Source organism: Thalia democratica, chromosome 1, assembly GCF_965202585.1.
Source record: "Thalia democratica chromosome 1, ktThaDemo2.hap1.1, whole genome shotgun sequence".
NCBI classification, from domain to species: Eukaryota; Metazoa; Chordata; class Thaliacea; order Salpida; family Salpidae; genus Thalia; species Thalia democratica.
Window position 1 is genome coordinate 53,797,847 of NC_139165.1, and position 27,892 is coordinate 53,825,738.

Genomic DNA, 27,892 nt, shown 5'->3' on the forward strand with positions numbered 1-27,892 from the left:
GATTTAAGTTTAGATTTCATAAAAAAAAAACTTGAAGTTTTTGACTTAATTAAAAAAAAAGCTATTCTTTTTATTTACAATTGAAAACTATTGAATACTATGTGTAGATCTATATCAAAGTTGTAAAATAAAAAAAACTAGAGAATTTGTTATAAAAACCATTAAACTACATACTTGGTTGTTATCTTCATAGTTTCCATAAAAATCCGGAGTAACAAACTCTGGTAAATAGTCGTAATTATCTTCTCCGCTTTGATAGTTGTTATTTACATTTGTTTCAAATACTTCATTTTGAAAATTATCGTATGCTTCTGCAGGCAGATAATGTACTTTCATTAATACCGGAATTTTTGAGCGTTGATTTATTTATGGTGTTCAAAAAACATTCAAAATATTTTAACTTTATTTAAAGAATAAAGCTTTTAATTTGGCTGTTATCTGAGATTGATTTTTTTTTTTGCTTTGATTTACTAAGTTTTTATTGTTTAGCTTGAATATTATCTATTTTTTTCTTGTTTACTTATTTAAAGTAGTCAAGTAGAAGTTTTGTAACTTTATTTTTAATTAAAAATCACTGTTTATCTGCAAATATAGATTGTCTCAAACTATAATTTAACCTGTATTAAAACGAGCTGTCTAGTCTTGTATCACAGGCATGTCTAGACTTTTTTTTAGTAAGGTAGTACTTTTTTGTTCAACCATAGATTAATTTCTTTTGTAGCTTATAATAAAAAAATATTAGAAAACATAGTGAATGTTTATTATTATGACATTTTTATTCATATATTTTTTATTTTCAGTATAAAGTAAAAACTTATGTTTATTAAATAAATATAATATTGTTATAATTTTCTTTTTATAAATACTTTTTATACTTTAGTTTTAAAAATAAACTAAACAGTGTTTCGCTAATTGAGCTAATCGGTAAAAATAAATACATCCGTTTTTCTTTAAAGTTTTAATAACAGCTTCCTTTATACTTATATGTTTTTTGTTAATAAAATTATATAGTTTTAAGTAATAAAATTCCTAAAGGCTTACATGTCACTTAAAAAAAAAATTAGAAATAAAATTAAAGTATATTTAAATGATAAAAAACAAAAAGTATTTTGGTATAAAAATTTAAAGTGAACATTTTTAAATTACACTTTACTATTGTCGTGGCCGAGTACTTGAAACTACATGGGCATTTTATAGTAAACTATAAAAATCAAATTTAAAAATCTAAAATGCAATATCAAATTATCATAATAAAAGAAGTAAGGGGACTGTTTTAGTATAATCAAATTTTTAGTATGAATAAAACTAATCAATTGCTTCAAATAAGTTCTTTTTTATTGATGTTTTATTTTATTATTCATATATTTACTATTTCTTTTATTTATCATTTTGTTGCATTACTGTGTTTGTATTTGTTTTTAGTCTTGTTTATTTTATACGTGTTTACTTTTTTTTAGAACGATACGCATAGCCGATTTCGGCTGATAGCGGGCCTATTTACATATAAAAAATTAGTAAAACGCGTTACCAAACTTGACTTATTGATCATTAAGCCATATACTCAAGTTTTTAAATATATATGTGAAATTTGAATCAAACGAATAATAGTTTTGAGGAAGAACTGGTAAATAAAGCATTAAATCAGAAACATTGTAAATCAGCGTTTATTTTAAGTTAGATATATATTGCTCTACTTTGTCTATAGAGTATTGAGCATTTTAAACAAAAAATAAACATAGTAACATATTACACTAGTAACTTGAATTATTTTTTTTTATTAATTTGAAGATACTCAAAATTACGTATTAAAAAATAAATATATATAACAATTATGTTCATTAATAGTATAATTAACTATTTTGTACTATATGCAAAACACTCAAATTTGTTATTTATTTTTTTACACCGAGTAACGATTCATGGAAACATCGGTTGCTAATCGTGGATCAGTTAATTCCATTACATGTATATAACTTGATCGTAGTTCTTTAAAACGAAGGAAAAGACCAGTTAGCTTGTTTTTAATTATGTTTTTGTCAGACTTCCAATCTAGATAGTAAAAAAATAGTCTTGGATCGTTTTTACCGATTGTCCTTAAACTTCCTTTAACAAAATAAACTTTCCGATCTAGTGGATTTGCAGTCAAAAACATAGTAGTATTTCTTTGAATCATACTTATTGCAAGCGAAAAATCACAGACAAAGTAGTGAATTTTTAACCTAGTTGGTAATAAACCTCCTACTAAAGCAAATTGACCATTAGAAGTACCCAAGTCGAGAAATTCAATAAAAGTTGATCGTAACTGGTGATGTAAATAAAAATAAGCTGTTTTAGGCTTTATCCAACATAGATTTTTAACTTGTGCATCTTTAAAAGAGTTAACTTGATCAATATAACACAAAGAAAAGAGTAAAACTAAGAAGACAAGTTTTTGACTCGTTGTAGCTGCTGCAAAATTTAAACCAGGCTGCTTCGATACTACAAATAGATGCATCTTAGAACAGCAGTAAAGTAGAAGAAAAAAGGTGTATACTAAATTCACAATTTTATTACTGCAACAAATTATAAAGTATATAACTATAGAAAAAAACGTTAATACAAAAATATATTCAATCACTGATTTTATAAAAAAAAGTTAGTTCGAAAAATTTTATGTTGGTAGAAACTAAAATTGTAATATATGTATATATATATATATATAAACATATCAGACTACAGTCCTCACATAAACTATGATTTTCTTATAAAGTATTTCTAAAAATTTTACATTAGTTATTAAATAAAACACCAAAAGCACGTACTAAATATTTAAAAGACTTATTTAAAAAAATTTAAAACGAAAGTTTATACATGTTAATATATCAAACAATTTAATGTTACATTTAAAAACATTATAACTATTTATCATACTAATAAATAAAAAGTATGTACTGTTAAAAGCATAGTGAACAATAGTTTATAGCGGCTTAAATATAGACAACAATTTAAATGTTTTTCAACTGTTGTAGAAAAAGTTTTGAATAATTTTCTAAATATAAAATGTTTTTATTTTTTTCGGTAAAATACAACAAAATAACTATAAATAAATACTTAACGTTTAAATAACATAATTTTGATTGAAAACTACTGTATGACGTCATTTTACAAAGTCACGTTCATGGAGTTTATAGATTTCTGCAACTTAAAATAGTTTTAAAAATTTTACAAATATTCATAAAATATAGGGACTTGTTTACTTACAAGTTATTGCAATTACAATTTAAAAATATACAAGTTAAAGTTATAGTAACAGTAGTTATTAATGTGTACAAGCTGTTAATATAATTATTTAAAACAATGGAATTAAAAACACTTTAGTGATGGAAATTGAAAGTTTGTGAATTTAAACTAACTTTTTGCAAATTATATTTTTACCTTTAAAAAATATTTCTTAATAACTTAATTTTTTGTAATAATTGATAAATTTTAGAGGTTAATTTTTCATAATACGAAAAAAATAAAATAAAATTCTTGTAGAACATTTAATTTTTTTAATTATTAACAAAATTTAGAAAGTGAAATAATTTGGTAAAATTATATTAGGTTTTAACTTAACATAACTCTCAGTAATAACAACTTGTTGTGATCAAATTTTCGATGAAAGATAATACTTTGAGGAATACTATATAAAATATTCGGTTTCTATTCATAATATTTTGTTTTAAGTATTGGAACTTTCAAAAAAAAACTTTTTATATTAATTGATTATAAGTACTTTAAATTGAATCTAAAAAAAAAATGAACTGACTTTAAATGATAATTAAAAGAAGTTAACTGTTTTAAAAAAGTTTTCATATTCATTCATTTTAGAAATATTTTGAAAAGTAAGCTGTTACATAGTTATGTATCAAAAAGTATAAGAGAAAGTTTAACAAAACTTCATTTAAAATAACTATAGTATGGTTTTTAATCTTAATTTCATAGATTTGAAGAACATCTTTTAATCTATATATACATTTTAAAACGTTACTTATGCAACAAATATTTATTAAAGTTAATTTAGCTACAATTTTGTATTAAAAAAGTTAATTAAGGTTTAGATATTGCAGCAGGCTCATTTTACAGTTTACGATATGGTTGGATACCTAGTTTTATAGAAAACATATTTTTTTAAAGAAGTACTTAAGTTTTTAAAGTAATCTCTAAAAAAGCGTTTTTTGATAGACATACTAGTGTTAATCTTTTTTTTATAATTTCGGTACTTTATTAAAGTCTAGTATAATATTTTTTAACTACAAGTTAACATTTATCTACTTTTTGTTTATTATTAAGTTTGTATAAATTAGTTTTTTTATCAAAAACTTTTACGAGTTTACTGCACTGCACATATAAAATTAATTCTATGCTTTATTGTGTAGCAAAGATTACCGACTTTGCGGAATGATTGAAAATATACAGCAAACTACGCAGATTATAAAACAGTTGCTTACTATTAACCTGATCGTTTATCAAATTGTAGTTATAATCTTCTTATTTACTAATCATATTTTTTTGAAAATTTCCAAACAATATTTATAAAAATGTAACTGTTTAGAAACAGATAAAAGAAAACTAAGACAAATGTTAGATATAGTTAAAAGTGCTTTACAGTGTGATGAACAACCATTGTTCTTGATTACCTGATAGTTTATTACTATATTTGTTAAACCACAACAATAACTGTCTGACTATATATATTTTACCAAAGGTAAACGTTTTTTGAAAACTAGTTTTAACTATAACTATTACTCTAGAAATGAAATTTTTAGCTTTGGTTAGCTTTTTGTGTCTTATCGCTGATGTTAAACCATCTCAAATATATAAAAATCATGAAGATAATAATGAAAGTTTCATCTATGAACCTAATCTTAATCTTAACTACGACGATTATGATTCTTATTTATATAAATCAGACGATAATTTTCAAAATGAAGTATTTGAAACAAATGTAAATAACAACTATCAAAGCGGAGAAGATAATTACGACTATTTACCAGAGTTTGTTACTCCGGATTTTTATGGAAACTATGAAGATAACAACCAAGTATGTAGTTTAATGGTTTTTATAACAAATTCTCTAGTTTTTTTTATTTTACAACTTTGATATAGATCTACACATAGTATTCAATAGTTTTCAATTGTAAATAAAAAGAATAGCTTTTTTTTTAATTAAGTCAAAAACTTCAAGTTTTTTTTTTATGAAATCTAAACTTAAATCTCTATAACTGTATGCACAATTTAAAATTTTTACTAGGTGCTAAGCATTTTCATTGCATTAATAATTGCAATTTTAACAACTTTCATGTGATTATGGATATGAATCTGATATTTATTGGAGTATTTATTTCATTCTGGTGTCTAAATATCTAAAGACCTAAGCTATATAGATGTTTGCACAACATCAATAATCGAGTGAAGTGTTATAACCTTATTGTTAATTAAGATTTAACAACAAAGTAGTTTTTTCCGTCATCTTTGTTCAAAAGTAATTGGTTTATCTTCTACAAATGGAGAAACTAATAACATTGGATACTAATTAGTCACAAAACATATCTTAAGGTTTATTCTTTAGGACAAAACTTTCAATAATCCTTCAACATTATTTTTAGCAGTAGCTCTTTTATTGCATTTAAATTTTTCAAAATAGTTAAGCAGAGCTGTTATTTCGAGCTCTGCAATTAAGTGTTTTAATTTAGTTAACTCATTTTTTTAGTTGCAATAAAATTAAAAGTTTAAACATTGACTAATAAACGTAGGCTTTCTATATAATACAGCAAAATGAAGGAAAATTATTACTCTGTTACTAAAAGTAGATTAATTCTTACTTTATATTCAGTTTCTCATTCCAAGACTAAATCAAAAAATGTCCAACAAGTATACTAGTTGTGTGGTTTGTAATTTAAAGGCTGCTGTACAAAGAGTTATATTGGTCCAAACTCTAGATATTTACTAATCACAATAAAATAACATACTCAAGAATTTAATGAGAGTCATATCAAAAATCAATCAAAATTTGTTATTATAACAACTGTTTGTGCATTGAAAGGATCTAGTTAAAAAGTCGTTGAAAACTTCAAGTTGTTCAAAGAAATCTAGTCATTCCAGTTTCAGTATCCAAAGACAGTACTTTAATGTTTTGGACTTAAAAACTAAAGCTATTATTTTGTTCACACTTATAAACTTACGTTAAAGATTATATCTTACTTAGTTAAACCACATTTAACTATTTAACTTTTTATTGTAGCTTTGTTTATTACACTTTTGCGCTTGATTCAATGCGATCATTTTTAATTTCATTAACGCCTTAAAAGTATATAACAGTTTATTTATTATTTTTATTTTGTACGCACTGAAGAAAACTGTTGTAATATATTTGTGTAAAAAAATTAAAAACATTCTTTGATCTGTGTTATCAAAACAAAATGATTTTCATAATTTTCTTAAAACTTACTAGGAATTATTTTTACAATAGGGTTGATCACGCCAATTCGATCATCAGACCACAAGTTCGGTAGACTGAGACCGGTTTCGTCTCAGTCTACCGAACTTGTGGTCTGATGATCGAATTGGCGTGATCAACTCTATTGTTAAACTTGAGCTTGTCTCACGGCAAACGAAAGTCCAGGCTTCTGCTCTGCTGACTTTCGCCGATGTTTTTAGGAATTATTTTATGAGATAAAAATTTAATTGTTAGATAAGCTCATAAACTAAAAAATCAAACTTAATTAGGTTTAGTTCAAGTATTGAAAATATATTACACATTTATTATATAGATACTTTTGTGAATTTTAAGCTTCTTATCGTAAATTATAAACATTACATATGTAAATAAGTAAGTTCATATGTTGTTCTAGTAAAAGTTAAATCCATTATACCTTAAAAATAATTAGTTGATAATATTTATTTGACTTGTAGAACTCTGAAGGTTATTACAACAACAATTATCAATATAAAGAATACAAATCAGCCGATGATTATTATACCTATAACAGCAACAATAATTATGAAAGTGTTAGAGTGTGTTTTATGTTACAAAAGTCTGTCTTTTAATTTTAAGTTTAAAGTCCATTTGCTTTGTCATTTACATAAAAGTATAAGTATTTATGTGACAAAACAAAAAGAAGAAATTAAAATTTCCAAAAACCTAATTTACTATTTGGGTTAAAAATATAATTAAAAAACATATAAATTAACAATGAAGTTAAAAAGTTCGACGCATACAAATGCTTCTTAATTGTTTTTATATACATATTAAAATTATAATAATTTTTTTTTTGGAATTTAATTTTTTACTTATTTTTTGAATTTATTTTCTAAGCATCCAGAAGTATGTAAAACATTCGTTTCAAAAGTTTGTATTGACTAAAAATATAAGTTATAAAACTAAATTGTTATTTCAGATAAATACAAATGTGGAAATAAAGGAAGCACAAGTAAGTATAATGTATAAAACTAAAAATTAAAGGCCTTAAAATGTGTTTAAGCTGTACTAAATATTTTAAAAGTCGATACTAAAAATAACTACTTTTGTGTTCTAAATGGCGTTTAGTTTCGAACGGGGTTAATCAAGAAACAAACTTTATTAATATGAATATTTAGCCGTTTCTTTCAAATAAAAATCAGTAGTTTAAATAGGCTAACTAAGAACTTATATCGGTATTTGGAAATATTGGCTTAAAATAAATTAAGAAAATTATCATCTTAGTGTTTTGACTAAGTTAAACAACTAATTTTATGAAACATTACGTTTTCTTTGTTTATAAAGATGTTAAGATAATTTTATCAGGCTAGTTTACATTCTCGAGATAACCTAAACTGCTTTTAATATAAATGAAAAAAAGATATAAAAACTTAACTAATATCTTAAGTAGAATCATAAATCACTTTTTTTAAGTTAGCTAATGTCAGATAAAAAAGTCTTTAACTTAATAAGTATAAAACTATAAAAGTATTGTATGATTTTTTCACGTATATATACATCACTTGGCAAATATATTAAACAGTCTTATAAAAAATTAGTTTTTAAAACAGGCTTTTTTAAATGAAGCTTCTGTATATCTAGCAGCTCTTTTTTTTCTATAAAATTTACCAATTATAGACTTGTTACAATCTAAGTATGAAGTATTGTAGTATTTTAAACCACTAGATTAAAGTATATTGAACTATGTCAACTAAGCTTTTTACTACCTAAAAACTTACAACTAAAGTTATAAAAAATATTGTATATATAAAATTAATTATATACATTTTTTTTAATAATTAGTATGAAAAGTCTATTAAAATAAATTTATATTTAACTAATACAATTTTTGGAAATACTAAAACTATTGAGTTAATTTAAAACTGATAAAGTTAATACAAGCTAGATGTTTTAATATTGGCTAATATATTTTTATTTAGTTTCCAGAAAATGTGACAATTGATGAGTTCCGAAAAAAATTAAGAAGATGTTTTGAAGAAGAAAGAGAAAGTGAAATTGAAAAATTACCTACTCCACTAACTGTTAGTTTCTTTGATAAATATCTACTTAATAATGTTTTAAAGTAAATATAAAGACCATTGATGTATCACTATCAAGTATTTAACTTTTTTGTGTTTTGATTTTTAAAGTAGACCGAAGTTTCTTCAAACGGTGTTAGAAACTATATCAAATTTTTAAATTTAGTTACCTTGAGTTTTAATAAACAAACTTCCCTCTAAACTAGTTTTTTAAGTAAGTAAATCGTTTTAAACTAGTTTGTTATGTACAACTTTAAACTAAGCCTGTAATAACAAAGGTTTTCTATGGTCTGTTTTTTAAAAAATAAGTACGACTAACAACAGCGGTCGTCAGCATTTTATTATTCGCGGACAAGTTTTTCAAGAATTTTTTTTTTGTGGGCCACAATATAAAAATATTCCTTGGGCCGAATTTGTTAAACTAAAGTAATTGCTTTAACTTTACTGTTTAAATGTTAAAAACAAAAAATGTGATAAGATAAGCAATGACAAAGCATTAGTAAGTAAAAAGTAGTTATCAAGTTAAGAACCTAAATGTAAACTTTTATCCAAAAAACAGTTTTTTATTGTTTTTAGCTGAAAAGTTCATCACTTCATCATTTATAACTGTAAAAAGTAGTTATCAAGTTAAGAACCTAAATGTAAACTTTTATCCAAAAAACAGTTTTTTATTGTTTTTAGCTGAAAAGTTCATCGCGGGCAGCAAATTTTTACTTTGTGGGCCTCAGTTTGTTAACCTCTAAATTATAAGTATGTGTAATGGAAAGAATGTATAGATTTTGCGTTTGTATCTCAGCAAAAATTTTACCAGTTTTTACTCCTGAACAAAAATACTTTAATTTTGGAACTTTACTTACTTAAAAGTTAATTAAAAAAAAAACTCGTTGGGTTATTTTCATTCAAATTCAGACTTTGTTAGAGCTTAATACTTTTGTATCATTACATTGGTTACATTCTTAAAGTTTTTATTTTTATTTTGAAATCGATTACTTTTTTGTTCCATAAAGACTTAAATATTTTACAATAAATCACTTTGAACAGTGTTTCCTAAGATGCAATATCGCTTCCTTTTTTGTAAATTAGGGAATTTTAGGCTATTATGGGGCAATAACCAGTAAAGGATCAGAAAATGGGTAATTAGCTAATAAAGGGGTAATATCTAGTAAAGGGTGGCATTAGTTTTTAAAATTTCTGTCAAGTGAGCGACATAATACTTTGTTTGGAAACGTTGTTCTTTTTAAATTAAGAAAAAGTTTTATTTAACTTTGAAACTTTAAAAAGTCATTAATAAAAAAAATAAAATACTTGATTTGTTGAACTTAAATTTTTAAACTTTTTTGTCTGTTTTAAAATTATATTTTAAATAGAATAAAATACAAAAAAAAAACGATGCTCATATAATTTTATATAGTATTTGTTATCCAATACCTGTGAAGAGTATAAGGAAATTTTAAGCAAGTACACTGAATTGCAAGAAAAATCATGGGAAACTAAGTATGTGCAATACGAGGTAAAATCTTATTATTATTTTTTTTTCAATATCAAAAATACTAATCAAAACTAGTTAAAATATATTTATTCTAGTAACCAAAAATTTAGTTATATAACGTATGTAGAAAATGTAGATAAATAGTAGTTTGCATTAAAAATTTTAATCAAATTACACAATTGAAAATCTTGTTTATATTAATTTCTACATAACCTCAAGTGTTAAACTATTTAAAAGCTTTGCGAAGTGATGTTAAATGTCAGTTTGTTTAAGTAATGCCAGAAACATTAGTCAGTGTTCTATGTTATTTAAGTTTGTTAAAGGATTTGATATTGAGAATAAGTTTTTTTTTTATGTTGCCTTACATTAAAGTTCAGTATAAAGATTTTTGTCTATTTAGTTTTATCAGAAGATTTGAAATACATGTATGTTTAAATATTATTTCTGAATAGTTGTTTTTTAGTCTTTTAAAAACCATTAACAGACTTTTTATCAGCCAAAAACAACTAGACAATTGTAATTTATTTAAAGTAACAGTTATTAAGAGCTATGCAACTGTTTTTGTATCTGCACACTTAACAGTTTTTTTACGGGTAATGAAATGTGCACAGTTTTTTTTTTTAATACAAAGAACATCATTTTAGATAACTCATGCATATAAATAATCATACACCTAGTTGGACTAAACTTAATTCAACTCGTATACATAAAAATATTTAAAGCTTTTATGAAAAGTTGTTTTGATATATGTATAACTTTATTTTATGTTTCAATATCTATTAAAAGTTAATTGAAATCGTCTTAAGACTTAAATGTTATCATTTTGGTTTTACAAGCTACAAAATTTTAAAAACTTAATTCATATTGTATACATATTAAAAAAAATTTTTAATTTACATAGTTAGAGTAGCTATACTAACTTTTTTTCTTCTTTTTTTTAGCTTATTAAATGTATATGTATATAATACACGTAATTTTTGTGTTTTACTGATAACAGTTCAAGCCGTTTTATGAGAATTATGAAGATTCTAAAGAATGGAAAAAAGTAGTTAAAGAAGAAAGAAAAAGAAAAGAAAATCTTATTGAAGAATACTATGATAAAGTGAACCAACGTATATCAAATACAAATGAAGAAAATGCTAGATTAATCGAAAACGGTCTAGATACTTTAAAAATAGAAAGTTGTTAATAGTGTAAAACATCTTGAGATAATATTCTTTTAGTAGAAATTGAAAAATATCAAGTCTTTTGTTAGATGAATAAATATAAATTACACTGTATGAAGTTTAAACCTGTACGATTTTTTTTTACAAGTTGTTCAATATTTTTAATTTCAAACTTTCTTTTCAAAAAGTTTAAAGCAGGGTTTCCCAAACTTTTTTGCTAATGGCCCCCTTTAAAGAGTTTGAAAAGTAATGGCCCCCTTCAACATATAGATTACTCATAAACTACAATAAAATACACATAAGACCTTTTTTTTTTTTTTTTTGCTCTTCATTTGAAACTCGAGAATATCTAGTGTAAGTTTCAAGTTATGGCCTCATGGCCCCCCTGTGGCTCCTTTACTGCTCATGGCCCCCCCCCTCTTCCCCCTTTGCTGCTCATGGCCCCCTGAGTATCTGTCATGGCCCCCTAGGGAGCCACTTGGCCCACTTTGGGAAACCCTGGTTTAAAGTAAATCAGAATATATTTTTCTCTAAAAGCTGAAAACGTTGTGGTTATAACAGTTTTTGGTTTAAAATTGCAATATATAAATAAATTTTGTGTTTTATTTCGAAAAACCTTTTAATGATAGAAAAAAATAAATCCTTGTCAGTTATTATGATTTATAGTAGGTTTTTGAAGTTCTGTAAAGCAAAGTTTTTAAACTATTAATAGCACTTTAAAATTATAATTGAATAAAAAATATATTGTAATTGAGGATCTCATTAATTGACTGAGTCAAACATTATTTTTTAGATAAATTCGTAGATTAATAAATTTACAGTTTAGAATTAAATTTTTATTACAGTTTTTAGTACAACTAAATAACTTAATTTTTTTATATGTATATATATAGTTTATTGAACAATAAAAAAAAAGCGTTCAAAAAGTTTGGTCCAAGGACTTGGTGTACAAAGGAACCTTTCGGTTCGAGTCGTACACTACATGCTTATAAAGTTTCTTACGAGCTATTACACATAGTTGTTTTTATCACTTAAATATTTAAATCTTTAGTAATAAAACAATCAGTTAAACGAAAAGAAAAATAAAAGAAAATAAGACTAAACAAAAATTGACTGAATTTTGTGTTTAATAATGTATTTTGAATCTTGTTTAGTAACATAAGAACTAAAAATATAACTTTAAATTAACTTTAAAAAAAAGATAAACAACACTAATAAAAAACGTGTTAATACTTGAATTATAGGTTAAAACTTCTTTAAAGAAAGTAAAATGTAATACACTAAAATATTTTTACGGAAATTTTTTAAAAGTATTTTGTGCTAAAAAGATAATTTTTATTTTATTTAATAATTTAACTTGAACAGTAAAAACAATTTTACATTTGAATAGTTAAATAAATTATTGTAAACTTTTTTTTAAAGAATTTTAAAGAAATGATTTTTACAAAAACTAAACTTGACTTTTACAAATGAAAATATGAAGATAAGTACTATAAATTTTATGCTTTTAATAAAAAAAAACAATAATAATTTTAACAAAAATTATGTTAACAACAACAAATTTCCCTCTATTTTAAAATATACTTTTTTATTGATTACTTGTCCAAGTTTAAAACTGTAATAACAGAAAGCAAGCAACATTTGCAAACATAAAAAAGAAGAATTTCTTCTTTGATTTCCTCAAAAAAAAAGAGATTTTTTAACTTAAGTTTGCTTAAAACAGTTATCTTAGCTTACTATTTAAAAACTTCACTTTCAGCTAAAGTTAACACATATATAACAAATTTTTTAACATTTGCATGCTAAAAAAAAAGTTTGTAAGTATTCTGAACTTAATTCAAAATAGTAATCTTAAAGAATAACCTGAAAAAATAACCAGATAGAAAATGCTAAAACCTAGACTAAACCAATGTTACTGTAAGCAAACAAATCAATTTTCGAACAAAAAAAAAACAAAAATATAAAAGAACTTCAAAAATTAAACCAGCTTTAAAATAACTTACCAATAGCTTGGCACCAGTTCTTTAAATAACTCAACTATTTAGATTGTAAGTAATAGAGTTATAAAATAAAATTTCAAAGAAAAATGTCGTAGTAGTAATCAAAACAAAAAAAAAAAGACTTATAGAATGGTATAAAACTGATTTATTAAAAAAGTTGTAATGTTTTAGTGTAGACGAGAATATTTTTATAACTTCTAACGATTCTTATTTTTTTAAAACTATTCGGAACAGTTTAATTGGTAATTGTTAAGTTGACAGACTAGATTTTTCAGAATTTTTTTGTAAAGGGTACAACTTATTAGACAAAAGAATTTTTCTTGTCGTACTTATGTAAAAAAAACACTTTTAATATTAATACTGTATTTGTTGCTTTAACTTAAACAAAGTTTTTTGTTTAAAGTATATTGTAAATACAAAGTTTTACCTGAGAAAATATCTGTATTCACCCTTTTTTATGAGTGATATGTGTTTAGTTTATAGTTAACTGCTAGTTTTTTGATAGATGTTTAGGTTTTTAATTTGTTAAAAGAAGACTTTAACACTCATTGTGTATCAATTTTTAGAACTTTTTAAAACTGATTTTTATAAAATGTTATTCTAAATTATAAAAAATATATAAAAACAAGTTAAAAACACAAATTGTTAATTGAAGACTTTTTATACTTGTAGCTGAAAACCTCGTCCTTACATAAATTCACAGTAAAAAGAATGTAAAAACTATAAAATTAAACTTAAATAGTACGAAGAAAAATTTATTTATTGTCCACAGGACATTTTTTCATGGGAAACGCTTTAAGGTTTCATACAAATAATCAAACATCTGGCAATTAAGATAAATTATTTCTTATCAAAAAATATAGTTTTTAATTAGTTAATTAATAAATAGAATTGAAAATACAACTATTTATGCACAACAAGAGTTTCTTCGAGCAAACTTAGTATTGATATGATCTTAAACTAACAAAAATAAAGTTTTGAGCAGTTTTATTTTTAGTAAATGTTAGCAACAATTCTTAAAGTTCCGTCTTGCAAACTTGTTTTAGTTAATAGAAAATTCAAATACTTTTGAGCATTCTAAGCTATGAAACAAAAACAAACTTATTATTACCTAATGAATTTATTTCTAAAAAAACATTTCGATATATTTAGACAAAATTTTATTTAATACTGGTGTCAAGTTGAATATGTTTAAAAAGAACAATCAGATATAAGAAATCAAATTATCAGGGTATTGAACGCCATAAGTTCTACATAGCAGATTTGTAAAACCAATTAGCTTTTCTAAAGTCGCACGTTGTGCAAAATTTATATAGTATTCTGTATTCGTAGATTTTTTACAAAAATAAGTTTTATGCTTACTGTATAGTATTTTTCAAGTTGAATTAACCAGAAATAAAACTGGCAATCATTTTACATTATAAAAAGCTGTATACGACCTTCTAAACTATTTTCTATAAACAATGTTAGACTAGTAAAACTTAACAAATAAGAAAATATCTATCGCTTGTAATATTAAATCAAGACAAAGCACAATTTTTTCGTCTAAAGTTGTATAATCAAGTAGAATAACTTATGTCGGAAATTTAAACAATACTTATGTTAATTGATTCTTTAGCTATCTAATGCTTTTTAGTTAGCTTATATTTGTACTACCAATTGTTCAAATATAATAACTTTTTTAAAGGTAGTTTGATGTATTTCTTTTAATGCATAAGCACGTTATTAATATTTGTAAAGTTTTCTTGTTTTCTTAAATAATTTAAACTGGTGATTATTATATATTACAAGTCTAATTATAAATATCACTTTATTGTATTAATTTTAAAGTTATCTATTAATACACTTTTTTTTGTAATTGAGGAGTCTCTTTCGACGAAACATTGTCTGGCATAGAATTCTGACTTTTCATATTCGCGAAATCTCTTTTTTATCAAAAAGTTGATACCTGTTTGTTTAATAAAAAACGTTTATTAAAATATATGCATGTAATTTATAAAAAAATTTCGTTTAAACAAATAAACTTGTTCTTACACTATACCTGCTGTTCTAAACTAGTCTAAATTCTAATCTGAACACTAAAATGCTTTATTATGTTGTACGCATTGATACAAAGTATATTCTTCAACTAATTTAAAACATTACAAATAAACTATTATACAAAACTGTTCAAGTAATAATATTGCCCAACAACTAGTAAATGTTGAACTTTCTTAAATTTTCCAACCTAATGTTTTTAAGTGTATAGAAGCATAAAGATAAAGCTAACAGTTAAAATTGTTTAACACAATTATCAAAACTAAATGCTTTACATTTAAACATTATCGTTGTTTTAGACTTGAACTGTTGCTTAGTATTTTAACTTTCAGGCAGTACTTTTGTTTTAATTCAAGTTAAAATATTTAGTTCTTATTTCAACACATAAATCAGAATTTTTTCATTTATTTGAAAGGTTGAGCTCGCAGCAAATGATTAATTGGACTAAAATTCTAAACTAATGGATTTTATATTAATAAGGAGTATCAAAAACAATTTAAAACTCTGTAAAACTGTGGTACATTTTCAACATAATAGAAAAAGGTTATTAAACTTATTTAAGTAAACAAAACTTGTTGGTGTATTTGAGTTAATTTAAATAATCTACAGTGGTCTATGATAAAATAAGAACAACAAGGTTTAGTGGACAGTGTTATTTAAACCTCGAAAACAAAATTTAATTTACGTTTTGATTACATTTTTTTAAAGTTAGGTAGGGCATTAGTATAAATAAACACCATTTAATAGCATAGCTATACTATTCACAAGCTACTATCTTAAATTAAATTCAAGTAATAAAGATTAATAAAATAAACTAATTATAATATATACAACAAATGTAGTAGTACAGTTTTTATTTTACTAACATTAATAAGAATAGTTATATATTTTTCTAATTTATTAACAACTTATATAAAATACATGATCTAATTTTGGTTTAGTGTTACAAATAAAAGCTTGATTTAAGTATTCAAAAATATGATAACAATGTTTTGTATTCAAAGAAACAAGATATTACAAATTAACTTACAGGGAACATTTTAAATAAGTTCATACAATCTAGTTCAAATAATTAAGCTAATGTAAAAAATTAATGTTGTGTCATTTTAGTACATGGGTTACATAAAACTTTCTACTTTGTAACTTGGTGCATAGCATACGCCAAATGCCCAACGTTTCCACTGGATACTCCGGCTACTGAGATCCTACCGTCTTTAGTAAGATAAACTGAATGATCTTGTGTCATTTTTTGAACCTTTGAAAATGAAGTCACAAGTTATATTTTTGATTTATGTTGAAAACTTTAATATTTTCTTATGAGATGTAATACTTAATGTTTAGGTTTTTTTTACTTCTTTTGACTAAGTAACAATCTGAATAGGTAACTAAATAATTGAAAGATTCGTACAATGGCTAAATTTTAATTCAAAGTACATAGTTATAGTTTTTAAAACATGTACAAAAGTTAAAATACTTGTTCAGGTTTGAGACCAGTAAAGCAGAACATTCCAATCTGGTCAGTTATGTGCGACCAGTCCAAACTGCTACCCTCTTTTGCCAGATTGTCTTTCAACTCAGTCCTCATTGAAATGATGCGGTCAGCCATTCCTTTCACTTCACTCAACCTGTTTCGATGTTTAAAACTTATTTCGTGCATAAAACTTATTTTCTTTTAATATTAAATCCAAAGGTTTGAAATTACTTAGAACAAAAAAGAAGTTCACAATAAATCACAAAAAAAAACTTTTATGTGCACAAGAATTATTAATCACTATTTATACAAATTATAAAAACTGGTCTGAACCATTGACATTCACGGCGTTGAATACAGAAAATGTAGAAAAGTAATAAAAATAATAATGACATCTTTTTCTAAAAGAAAAACTTAATTATAACATAAATTTACAGTTGTTAACACTTTGTTTACATAATAAGAAACACAAAAATAGTGTTTTTTAATTACATTATTATTATTACTTTTCGTGGCCTTAAAAAACTTAGTTTCAGCAAGTTACTGTACACAGTTTTTTAAAAAGATGAAGGCCACTAGTTTAGACCAAAATTCAACTTTTTGCAGTTACCGTCTTATGGGTTTTTGCCAGTATAGGATAACTAATATTTGCTTTAATTTAAAAGTTTGAAGTTTAAGCGATAAGCTATGTTTAGATAAAAAATTGACTTTTGAGATTCAGTAACTTTTGAAACAATTTTTTATACGAATGTAATGTACTTTAAACTCACAAACTGCCTCAAAATGATGAGTTTAAATAAAAATATATTTCTTTTAGTATTTATAAGAGTAATATATCTCAAACATTCAGAACTTTTTTTAAAACTTTTTAAATGTTTATATTCTACAAACTTTTAAAGTTCAAATTTTTTTTTCACTGTTATTAATTGCAATTTAGTTGTACTTAAACAGTGAAAATCTTACTAAAACTGCTTAAGAAATGTGAGAGAATTATACTTTTATATAAATTAGCCTTTTTGTTATTTTAGTTTGAAAAATTGAATTAAATCTATTTTATCAATATATATTTACTATTTCTAGAAAAATCATTTGAACTTATTGAAGCTGAGTTATCCAGGATAAAAATCAACATAATTAAATCAGCGTGTAAAAAGTCGTGTGTTATTCATTATAGCTATAACACTATGGATTCTTTAAAATATAAGCACACATTAATTATCAGTATTTATATGTTCTGAAAAAGTAATAATAAACTATTTATAATTTATTTCTTTTATCTTAAGCCTGATATTACTTAATAACATAGTGCATGGTGATTTTTATACAAAACTTTTTCTAGCTTAAATTTACGAACAAAATCTATTTGGACAAGATTTTTTACAACTGATGACCTCTTAGAGAACCTAAAGAGGTTTTTTTTTTCTCAGGTTACCAATGAGTTTAAAATAAGAAGAAAAAATAAAACAAGTAAAAAATGTATAGTTATTTATTTATAGATACATATACATAAAACAGTTAAGAATTTTAGTATTGTTTTTTTTTATTGACTTATGTCAAAGCGATTTTATGTAACTCAAATGCAGCAGAGCTAAATAACCAGTATATATAAAAACTACAATTTTGATGTTGTAGTCAAATATTTTGCTGCTAATTGCAGCAATTATCAAAGCAAAACAAGTTTATTACAAGAAAAAATCTTACAAATATTGCAAACACACATTACGATGGTGATGTTTAAACAAACTAGTTTAGGTTAGTCTAGCTCAAAAGTGCTTAAATATACAAGCGTTTATGTATTATTTGCTCTTGATTTAAGATATTGGTTTTTATTTTTTTTGAAGTAAAATGTTTGTTTATGGAGACAGAGTTTTTGTCTTCCTTTTGTTTAGCGAAAGTTCTTATAACTTTCTCCTTCTTTTTCAGTTGCATAATTTAAATGATTTTTTTTTGGTTTGGCAAAGTTTCTACCATTTTAATTTGTACTTTCTTTTCGTATCTAAACTCCACATATGATTATAAAGTTCTCCATTAAATAGCTTTTGTTATAAGCTGATAAAGCTCGTTGTATGGTTTCTACTTTTGAACAATGTTCTAGTGGAGTCTATGTTAATTTTTTTAGTATTTTATGCTTTTATTGAGCATAGTAGATGAGATACTAAGCAGTTGTTACTTAGTGGGCATTGTTAAGCAATAGCAGGCTTTTCTTTGATTCAAAAAAATTTGGGTTTTTTAATATTATTTTGTTGTGCTAAAGATTTTTTGATTTGCAATTTTTCAAGCAACCGTACGATATTTTTGATGTGTTTCTGTTAAGTATTTTGTGATATGGTTGGGTTAAGTTGAGTAAAAATTTTGGTTGATTAAGTTTTAAAACTTATTACCGCTTATTGAGGACACTATAATAGGTAATGAACACTTCGAAATAAACCACAATTTATAATAGTAAACACTTTTTTGAACTATATGAAATTACAAAAATAACAAAACGTGTGAATTATGCAGCTTAGAAACAATTGAAAATGAGAATAAAGTTCAAAAGAATTATCGCTGAACAAAAGAAAGTTAAAAATCTGTTTAAATAATGAAAGATATACTTCAAAAAAATCAAAAACCAATAGGTTTAATCAAGATCAAACAATACATAAAACGCTTGATTTTAGTACTTTCGAACAAGACTAACTTAAAATAATTAGTTTAATACGCTACAATAGTAATGAGTGTTTGTAAAAAAAAAATCATTTTAATTTTTATGAAGGTACAGTATCATAAAATACAGAGAGCTCTAGTAATTGTGACTTCTTTTAATAAATTGTTTAAATTACAATTAATGTATATTTTTTAAGTTGAAAAAAGCTTATTCTCTAAATATACCTTATTTTGCTTTTATAATTGCTGCAAGTAGCAGCAAGTATTTAAAAGCAACATCAAAATTAATGCTTTTATTTGAAATTAAATAACCAAGTATACACTCCTTTAATTATATGATGTATGGCAGAAACATTTTACTTAAAATATTATTATTATAACAATTAAAAATGTTTTGAACATAGGGTTTTATTTATATAAAACAAAATATTAAAAAATAAAATAAAATAAATCGCTAAAAATTCTTCCAATAAAATGTTATATAGTTAAAACTGTAATCTTAAACTTTAGATTTAAGTAAGAAAGCTTTTAACATAAAAGGCCTTTGTGTTTAACATTGGGTGAACTATAAATGGAATTTTAAAAATACTTTTCTTAAATTTTCATTAATGACTTTGACTATGTATTTGTCTTTTTATATGTTTTAAGTGTTTAGAATACATTATTTTATTTCAATAAGTTCAAGTAATTGATTTAACCTTAACTTTTAACATAATTAAATAGTTGGTATATATTGCACTGATCTTTAAAATTACTAAAAGTTAAACTTAAAAAAGCAAAATATATCTCATATATACTGTTTTGTTTAGCTCTGTTATTAAAAATATTGTAAAAAATACTAAATTGCTCACAACAAAAGTCACAATACTAAAATTATAAAAAAAGATAAATTTATTACTAATATAATATTTTTTATGAGAAAACCACCAACTTAAAAAACATCATTTACATCTAAGTTCGCTTTTTATTAGTAAAAATAAATTACTTTTTTATAAGGCATAAAAAAACTTACCATTGTTGACGAAGGTCAGCGTCATTCATGATAGTAGAAGCAATTCTTGCACCATTGCAGGGTGGGTTGGAGTACATCGGTCTGATTATAATTTTCAACTGAGACTCTACTCTTTTAGCTTCATCTGGGTTTGCACAAACCACTGTAAATGCTCCAACACGCTCCCCTACAATAAACAGTTAGCCTGAATTGCTTAGTACATTAAGCAATATTATATATTTATTATAGATATTTAGTTGAGATATACTTTGAGTTTATGATAAACTTTTTGTTTAAGTTTTGGTTTATTTTTAATTTTTAAAAAACTAATTTTAAATGTCTCTTGGTAAAAAAGATAATAAGATTCTTTCACATTTTCTGCAAAAAAGTAACAACAACAATAATATCGATTAGTCCAGTATGGAAAAAAAGATATTATAATATACTGAATTTTAAGCATTCTACATTTTCATAAAAATAGACATATGATTCAAAAATTTGCTTTCTATATTTGTAAGAACAAATTAAAAAAGTGTATAAATATACAAATAGCGCAATGAAAATAGACATATTTTTACTCTTGATTTAAGCAAACTAATAATTAATAGATACAATATAGAACTACCAATCATGATATAAAGATGTTCATATAGTTCTAGCTAAAAACCATTAGAAAAAATTAATAACTTGAAATGACTTAAAATTACTAACCGTACAAGCCCATGTTTTTGGCGAATGATTGAGATAAGAGAATGTTGTGGCCTTGTGCAACAAAGTGACGAACAGCAGAAGCATCGCGATCAATGTCACCTGAAGCAAATCCCTGGTATGCCATGTCGAAAAATGGGAGCAAATTACGCTTTTTGCAAATATCTGACATTTCTTTCCATTGCTCTTCCTGCATTTTCAGTAACTTTTATTTGACTATATTTGAGGTGATTAATATATAATTCTGTTTTTATAAAACTAAGTTTAAAAGACTGTCACTATTAATTATTAACGTATTTTAGTTCAATTTATTCAATTAATTTTAAGTAAATATAGCTCAATTAACCCAAATATTTTTTTTCAACTCGCCTTATGATTTGTTTTGAAGTTCAATAAAATATTTGTCAGTAAACAACAATACTGTAAAAATAAAATAAAAATGGAATAAATCATAACAACATACCCTAGGATCAACTCCAGTAGGGTTGTGAGCGCATGCATGGAACATTACAATGGAACCCGATGGAATGTTCTGAAAATAAATCAAGTTAAAACACATATTATTTTGAAACTAAAGTTAAAATATGACTTGTCAAAATACTTAAACTTACATTAAGATCTTCAAAAGCTCCAGCATGGTCAAAGCCGCAATTTTGGGGGTTGTAGTATCTATAGCTTTTTACATTCAAACCGGAATTCCTGTAATATAAAACAAAATGTAACTTTTATGACTAATTTAAAAATTAAATTATTTTGGAAACATTAATTAAATTGGAAACCGGTATATGTAAGTTAAAACCAACTTATAATAAAACTCACTAGTACCAATACAAAACGGTAGTTCTCAACTACATTTAAAAACTAATGCAAAAATTTTCAAAAACAAAGGGATACAAAATAGTAAGATCGCTGTTTACCATTTAATATTGGCTCGCTATATAATTGCTAGAAGATCTAAATGAACATAATTTAATCTACATTTAAGGCCATAGGAGGATCCACCTTGATTTTACAAGTTGATCTTGTTTTAAAATGTTTTATCTGAGCTATGAGACATTTTTAACCGCTTAAAAACATTTAAGGTACCATTTGAGATATAAGCGATCAAAACTGGTTGTGCTCAATAGGTTCCTCATGGAAAGCGCAAAAAAAAAGAATATTTCACTTAAAATCCAATTTCTCCTTCATTTTTTACAAATCTTCTTCAAATTTTACAAAGAGTCCGTTATTAATATTTAAATCAATTCAATGCATAATCTGTTTTTTTAATTGTTTTTAAAAAACAATCTCTTTCTTTGTTCTTATTATCAAATTTTTACTAATATTTTTAAAAACCCAACAGTCAAAATATTTTAAGCAATAAAATGAAACAAGTTTCCTGAAAATTCCTCTAGCTCGAAAAATGAAGGAGAAAGTAGATTTTTAGAGAATTTTTAAATTTTAGAGAAAATTTACAATACAAATTTGCGGACCAAACGTTTGTTTCAGAAACTTTTTATAAACATTAAAATATCTTAAAATTAAATAAAAAGCTTAAGTTCTATAAAATCTGGCTTGTAATTTATACTTTAAGCTTTTATGTATAGGCCAATCTTAATTAAAAACAAAAATTTGGGCCCCTAGGGCCTTAAATTTTTGTTCATTAATTAATCGACTGACAAAAAAATATATATAACACTAAGAGCTATATATTGAAAAATATATATCATTTTGTCTTAGCAATATTTATCTACTTTTGGTAATTTATACTTAAAATAATGCCTATAATTAAAATACTAAAATTTTGTAAATAAAATTCATAATTAAATCATTTAATAGATAACTAACTACAATCTATTTTTAGTAATACAAAAATATTTCTGGAATAAAATCTTTAAATTTTATTTTGTATATATACATTTTATCTAACAGTAATTTGATAAAACCATTGAATTAAGTAATTCTATAATAATCTTTTGAAAGCAATTCCACTCAAAAAAATACACACTCTGTTCATAAAAAAAAAATTAAACTTCAGGTAAAATGGAATAAAACACTAAAGAGAATAAAACTAACTTGAAAATTGGAGTGTGATTTCCCCAGGAAGGAGTTGGTAGGTAGATATCTTTAGACTCAAAAAACTTTCCCTGGAAAGTTAATACCATAAGAAACATTTAATGATACTAAAAAAAATTTAATCAACATAAAAAAAAAAAATATTGTGTTAGAAGTCTCGTTGTTTTTTGTAAACAATTTTTTGTTTTGAAAATTTGTAAAAAACGAGATTTCTACAACTAAAAACTATATAATTAGCGTGTTATTATTATTATTATTGGCGTTTTTTGTAATGTACTTTTTAAATTAAATTTTAAGTAAAATTTCTACAGTTTTAAATGATTTTATTCTAAAAATTTTGTTTTCAAAATAACTTCAAATCAGTAAAGTATAACTTTAAACCTTTTAAACAGATTTTCAAATATAACTCTTTATGACGTAACTATTTTTAGCTAGATATTTAAAAATCATTATTTATAACTAAATTTACACCATATACTTATCAGTGTTTAGCAAGCTTATTCTGTCGATGTGCTAAACGAACTTTTTTTAAATGAGTGATTTGTGTTTACACTTTTTAATAAAAAATCAGTACCAAAACAAAACTTTTCAAATACTCAGTTTATAATAAGTGAGTGTTTAAAATGAAAATTAATATCAAAATTAATATGCGAATTAACTCAAATTTCAGGAAAAGGTTTAACTGAGATTAGTTTGTATTCGTCACTATTTATTAGAATCATTAAGTGTTTTAACAACCCTTAAAATTAGATTTACTTTTTAAAAAAAATGTGTCAAGAATTTTATTTTTCTTACATATGAATAAGTTGAACTTATATGTGGCTGAAACTTTGAAGTATAGCTAAAGAAAAGTACCAAAGTATATAGAGCTTGATAAGAGTACAATAATAAACAGTATAAAAAAAGACATTTTAAATTTATACAGACTTTACAACCTAAAATTATATCATTTTGGTAGATATTAAAAAATATTTATAAGGTACAGTAAAAACTTAATGTTACAATGTCTAAGTAGATACAACAAATTTTACAGCATTTTACAGGAAATATAAAAATGTAATTACAATTTTTTAATTTATAAAAAAATTTTAAACAATTAAAAAACAATTTATTATAAACCATAACTTATGTAATTTTCAATACTATTTAAACAACCATACCAGGAAATATCCACCAATTGTTAATGAGCCAGTACCCGAAACTCCTTGTACAGTAACGTGCTAAAATTTAATTAATTTTATTAAAAACATGTTTAGCAACAAAAATATTAATAGAAAAAAAAGTCATACATACTCTAGATTCAGAAAGCAAAGGGTTGGAAGCATCAAATGCAAGTTCAGCAGCTGCTTTTGTGAAAGCAGGTAACCCAGTGATTCCCAAGTACTCTTTGTCCAGGCTCTTTCCTATCACAATTTGTTCAGCCTGAAAAAAACATCTATAACAAAAAATTAGTTATTTAAAAAACTTTATTTAGTTTTAAATTAATTGGTATGTTTCTGATTTTTAGATAAAAAATAACAATTTGTAATCCAAAAAGTAAACAAATATAAAATCAACATATATATAAAATTTATTCTATACTCAGTTAAAGTTAAACAAAGTGTATAAAAAAAATTATTCTACAGTAAACTTGTACTTTTTTTAACTTTTAAGCTCTATAGTTATATAGATTAATCTTTGAGTTAAGTAAAAGTACTTTTTAATATCTACTTTTTTTATAAGTAGATTTTAAACAGAAACATCTATATATATAAAGATTATACAGTTAATCACTAGCTGGACCCCCTAATTTAGAGTCATATAGGATAAACACTGTTATTTTCAGGGTTGCCACTCGTTTTCTTAAATTTTTTCCAGGTTTTTCAAATTTGTTCCAGGTTTTTAAAAGTACACATTTTTGGATTTATTTCTAGTTTAAAGTTAAGTTTAAGGTAAGAAACTTTGTTAAATATCATTGTTAAATATAAAAATTATACAAACATTGAAAACATACTGTAAAGCTACTTTAAATATGTTTTTAATAAAATAAGTTTTTGATGATGACAATTTTTTTTTATTTATTTGATAAAATTTTTGAGTCAAATCGAAATTTTACTACTGAACATGTGAAAATTATTAAAATTCCAGGTTATTTTAGTAATTTTTGTTCAAAATTCCAGGTTTTTATCAAAATTTCTTAAATTCCGGGTTTTTCAAAATTTTTTTTGCCTAAATTGTCAAATTCCAGGTTTTTCCAGGATTCCAGGTAAAGTGGCAACCCTGTATCTTGTAAATCATTATTTTAACTACAACATACTTTTCAAAAATTAACAAAATCTATTTCAAATATAAAATATTTTGAGCAGCAAGTTTCTGTAAAACTTACACTAGTTTACATTTGTAGGTTAAAATTTTGATTTTTATTGGCAATTTTTTATTTAACTATGTTTTATATAAGCAGAGTTGGAAATCAAAAGTTCCAAACTTGACTTTTAATTATAAAACAAACAAACAATTATTTCAAAAAACTAAATACAAAATCTTTCAAGCACTTTAACAACAGAAACTCTTTAAATGTAACATTTTTAAACAAAAGCAAAATTTTAGAAAACTTTTGTATAGTCTAATTATTATTAAGAATGTAAACTTTTATTATTCTTACAATAACTGTAAAAAAAAATGAAAAATGTTTTAAGAATAATGAAAAATTTAAAGTTCTGAATGAAGATAATATTTAAAATAATTTTTTAATGAACCACTTGTTTATTAACTTCAATTTAATAATTTAATATTAATTTAATACTATTGATAATTAACTTATTATTAAGATTTTCAAACTATCTAAATACTACACATTTTCAATGATTAAAACTTATACCCTAAAAAAGAAAAAGAAACTAAACTTATAAAAAAAATACAGCTTTACCAATTTTTAAAAGATAAAAATTAAAACTTTCTTTTTTGATAATCTTGTAATAAAAAGATGTTCATTTTGATACCTATGTAAAATACTAGTTACACGTCAATACAAATGAATCTAAACTATTTAATTGTACAATTATACTAAAAACGATCTAAAAGTAATTGCATACTAGTTTTAATTTTATGTTAATAAAATAAAAAAAACAGTAATAATAAAACTAAACTACCTTTCTAACAGAGGGTAAAACATAAGGTTTTCCAGAATCGTCCCTGTAAGCACCAACTCCCAAATTCATTTTTTTCGGATTTGTATCTCTTTTAAATGCTTCAGTGACTCCAAGAATGGCATCAGGAGGTCCCATTTCAACATTACCCCACCATGATGTCATAAGCCTAAACATTTAAAGTATTACGTTATGGTTACTAATCAAAATACTTCTCTATTAATTAAATTTAAATCAAGTAAATATTCAATGCAATATTTTGTGCTATAGTTGCCATTAATATGACAGCATAATAACTGCAGCATTGACTATATTCTAGAATAATTTTAGCTTAAAATAGATAAGTAAATTTATAAAATTTCAAATAACAGGTAAAAACTATCTTAATTAAATTTTTATTTTATTTTTCCCTAATTACCATTTTTAGATTCTTGTTAAGTTTTTGATTTTTAATATCTTCTACCCATTTGTTTAATTTAATATTTTTAACTTCATTTATAGCTAGAGGCCTACAGGGCAAAACATTGTTTTTACATAATAGTCATTTCATTTATTATATATTTTTAATTTTTTTTAACAAAAATTGTTAAAAGTTTTCTACAATTTTGTTCAAAATTTCAGGTTCATATATGTTTTCTAGTATTTCTTTTAACTTTGTTTTTAAATTCCTAGTAATATAGCCAAAAATTTTTTTAGTTATATATATGTTGTAATCCTAAATAATATTTATTATGCTGCTAAAAAAGTTTAAATTTTCCATTTCAAACCTTTTATTGATTAAAAATAAGAATCAGTGTAATAATAGTTTATTTATTATTATTAAATACTAAAATCACAAATGACTACTATATATTTATTTCAAAAAAATTATTTAGTTAGACAAAATTTTTTTTTAGAATATAGACTAGGAGAAGCTTCAGAATTCTAAGATTTCAAATCATTTTTGAGAGAATGTGAACACTATTTAGTCAGTCATTGTTAATCTTTTTCTTTTATCAAAAACTAAATATTTAGTTATGCAATATTCTTTAATATATATTGTTTCTTAACTAAAAATATCTAATAAAGAAATGGCTAAGTAAAAAATATAGTAAAAAAAAGTAAGCAATTTACTTTGGTATAATCAAAGTTAGAATTATATATTTTAACTAACCTTAAACTTTGAACAGCAGGTCCATTGTGGATTGAAACTTTTGATGAAAATTGTTTCAGCATGACTTAAGATTAACACAGTCCTGTTAAAATATGTTCAATTTCAAACTCAATTGGAATATTCATTTGCAACTTAATTTATATTCATGAACTTTAGATAGTGCAATATGTCCTTACTCATACAACTACTATTTATATAATAGAAAACATTAGCCTCAAACATAAGCCCTTTGCAAAAATAAACATGATAATATTAAATAGTAGCAAATGAGTGTATAAACAAATTTTATAAATTTACAACTACAAATTTTTGAATTACATCTACTTTGTAAAAATTTAATGCTATATACTTTAGTTAACTCAATGTTATTGACCTTATGTTAAAATGTATTATGATTATGAAACCATATAAAAAAGCCAGCGTTGTTAGATAAAATGGCTGTTAGGTTTATCGAGTTAATTAGTGCAGTGGTCTTCAACCTTTTAAAAAGCTGTGCTCACTAAGTTACTGGAAAATAAATACTATGCTCAATGA

At 23.9% G+C, this 27,892-nt stretch overlaps 1 protein-coding gene across 1 annotated transcript; it reads right to left on the bottom strand.

Moving 5' to 3' along the window:
• Nucleotides 1-16,048: 16,048 nt before the first annotated feature.
• LOC145845707 (aspartate aminotransferase, mitochondrial-like) lies at nucleotides 16,049-27,476 on the bottom strand. Its single transcript, XM_082952803.1, has 11 exons — nucleotides 27,359-27,476; nucleotides 26,209-26,374; nucleotides 24,374-24,502; nucleotides 24,241-24,300; nucleotides 23,081-23,151; nucleotides 21,637-21,724; nucleotides 21,489-21,557; nucleotides 21,029-21,215; nucleotides 20,339-20,504; nucleotides 16,684-16,834; nucleotides 16,049-16,464 (listed from the first exon to the last, which is right to left on the bottom strand). Exons 1-11 carry the CDS (start codon nucleotides 27,418-27,420, stop codon nucleotides 16,342-16,344), a joined length of 1,272 nt encoding a protein of 423 aa, XP_082808929.1. The 5' UTR covers nucleotides 27,421-27,476; the 3' UTR covers nucleotides 16,049-16,341.
• Between the last annotated feature and the right edge of the window lie 416 nt (nucleotides 27,477-27,892).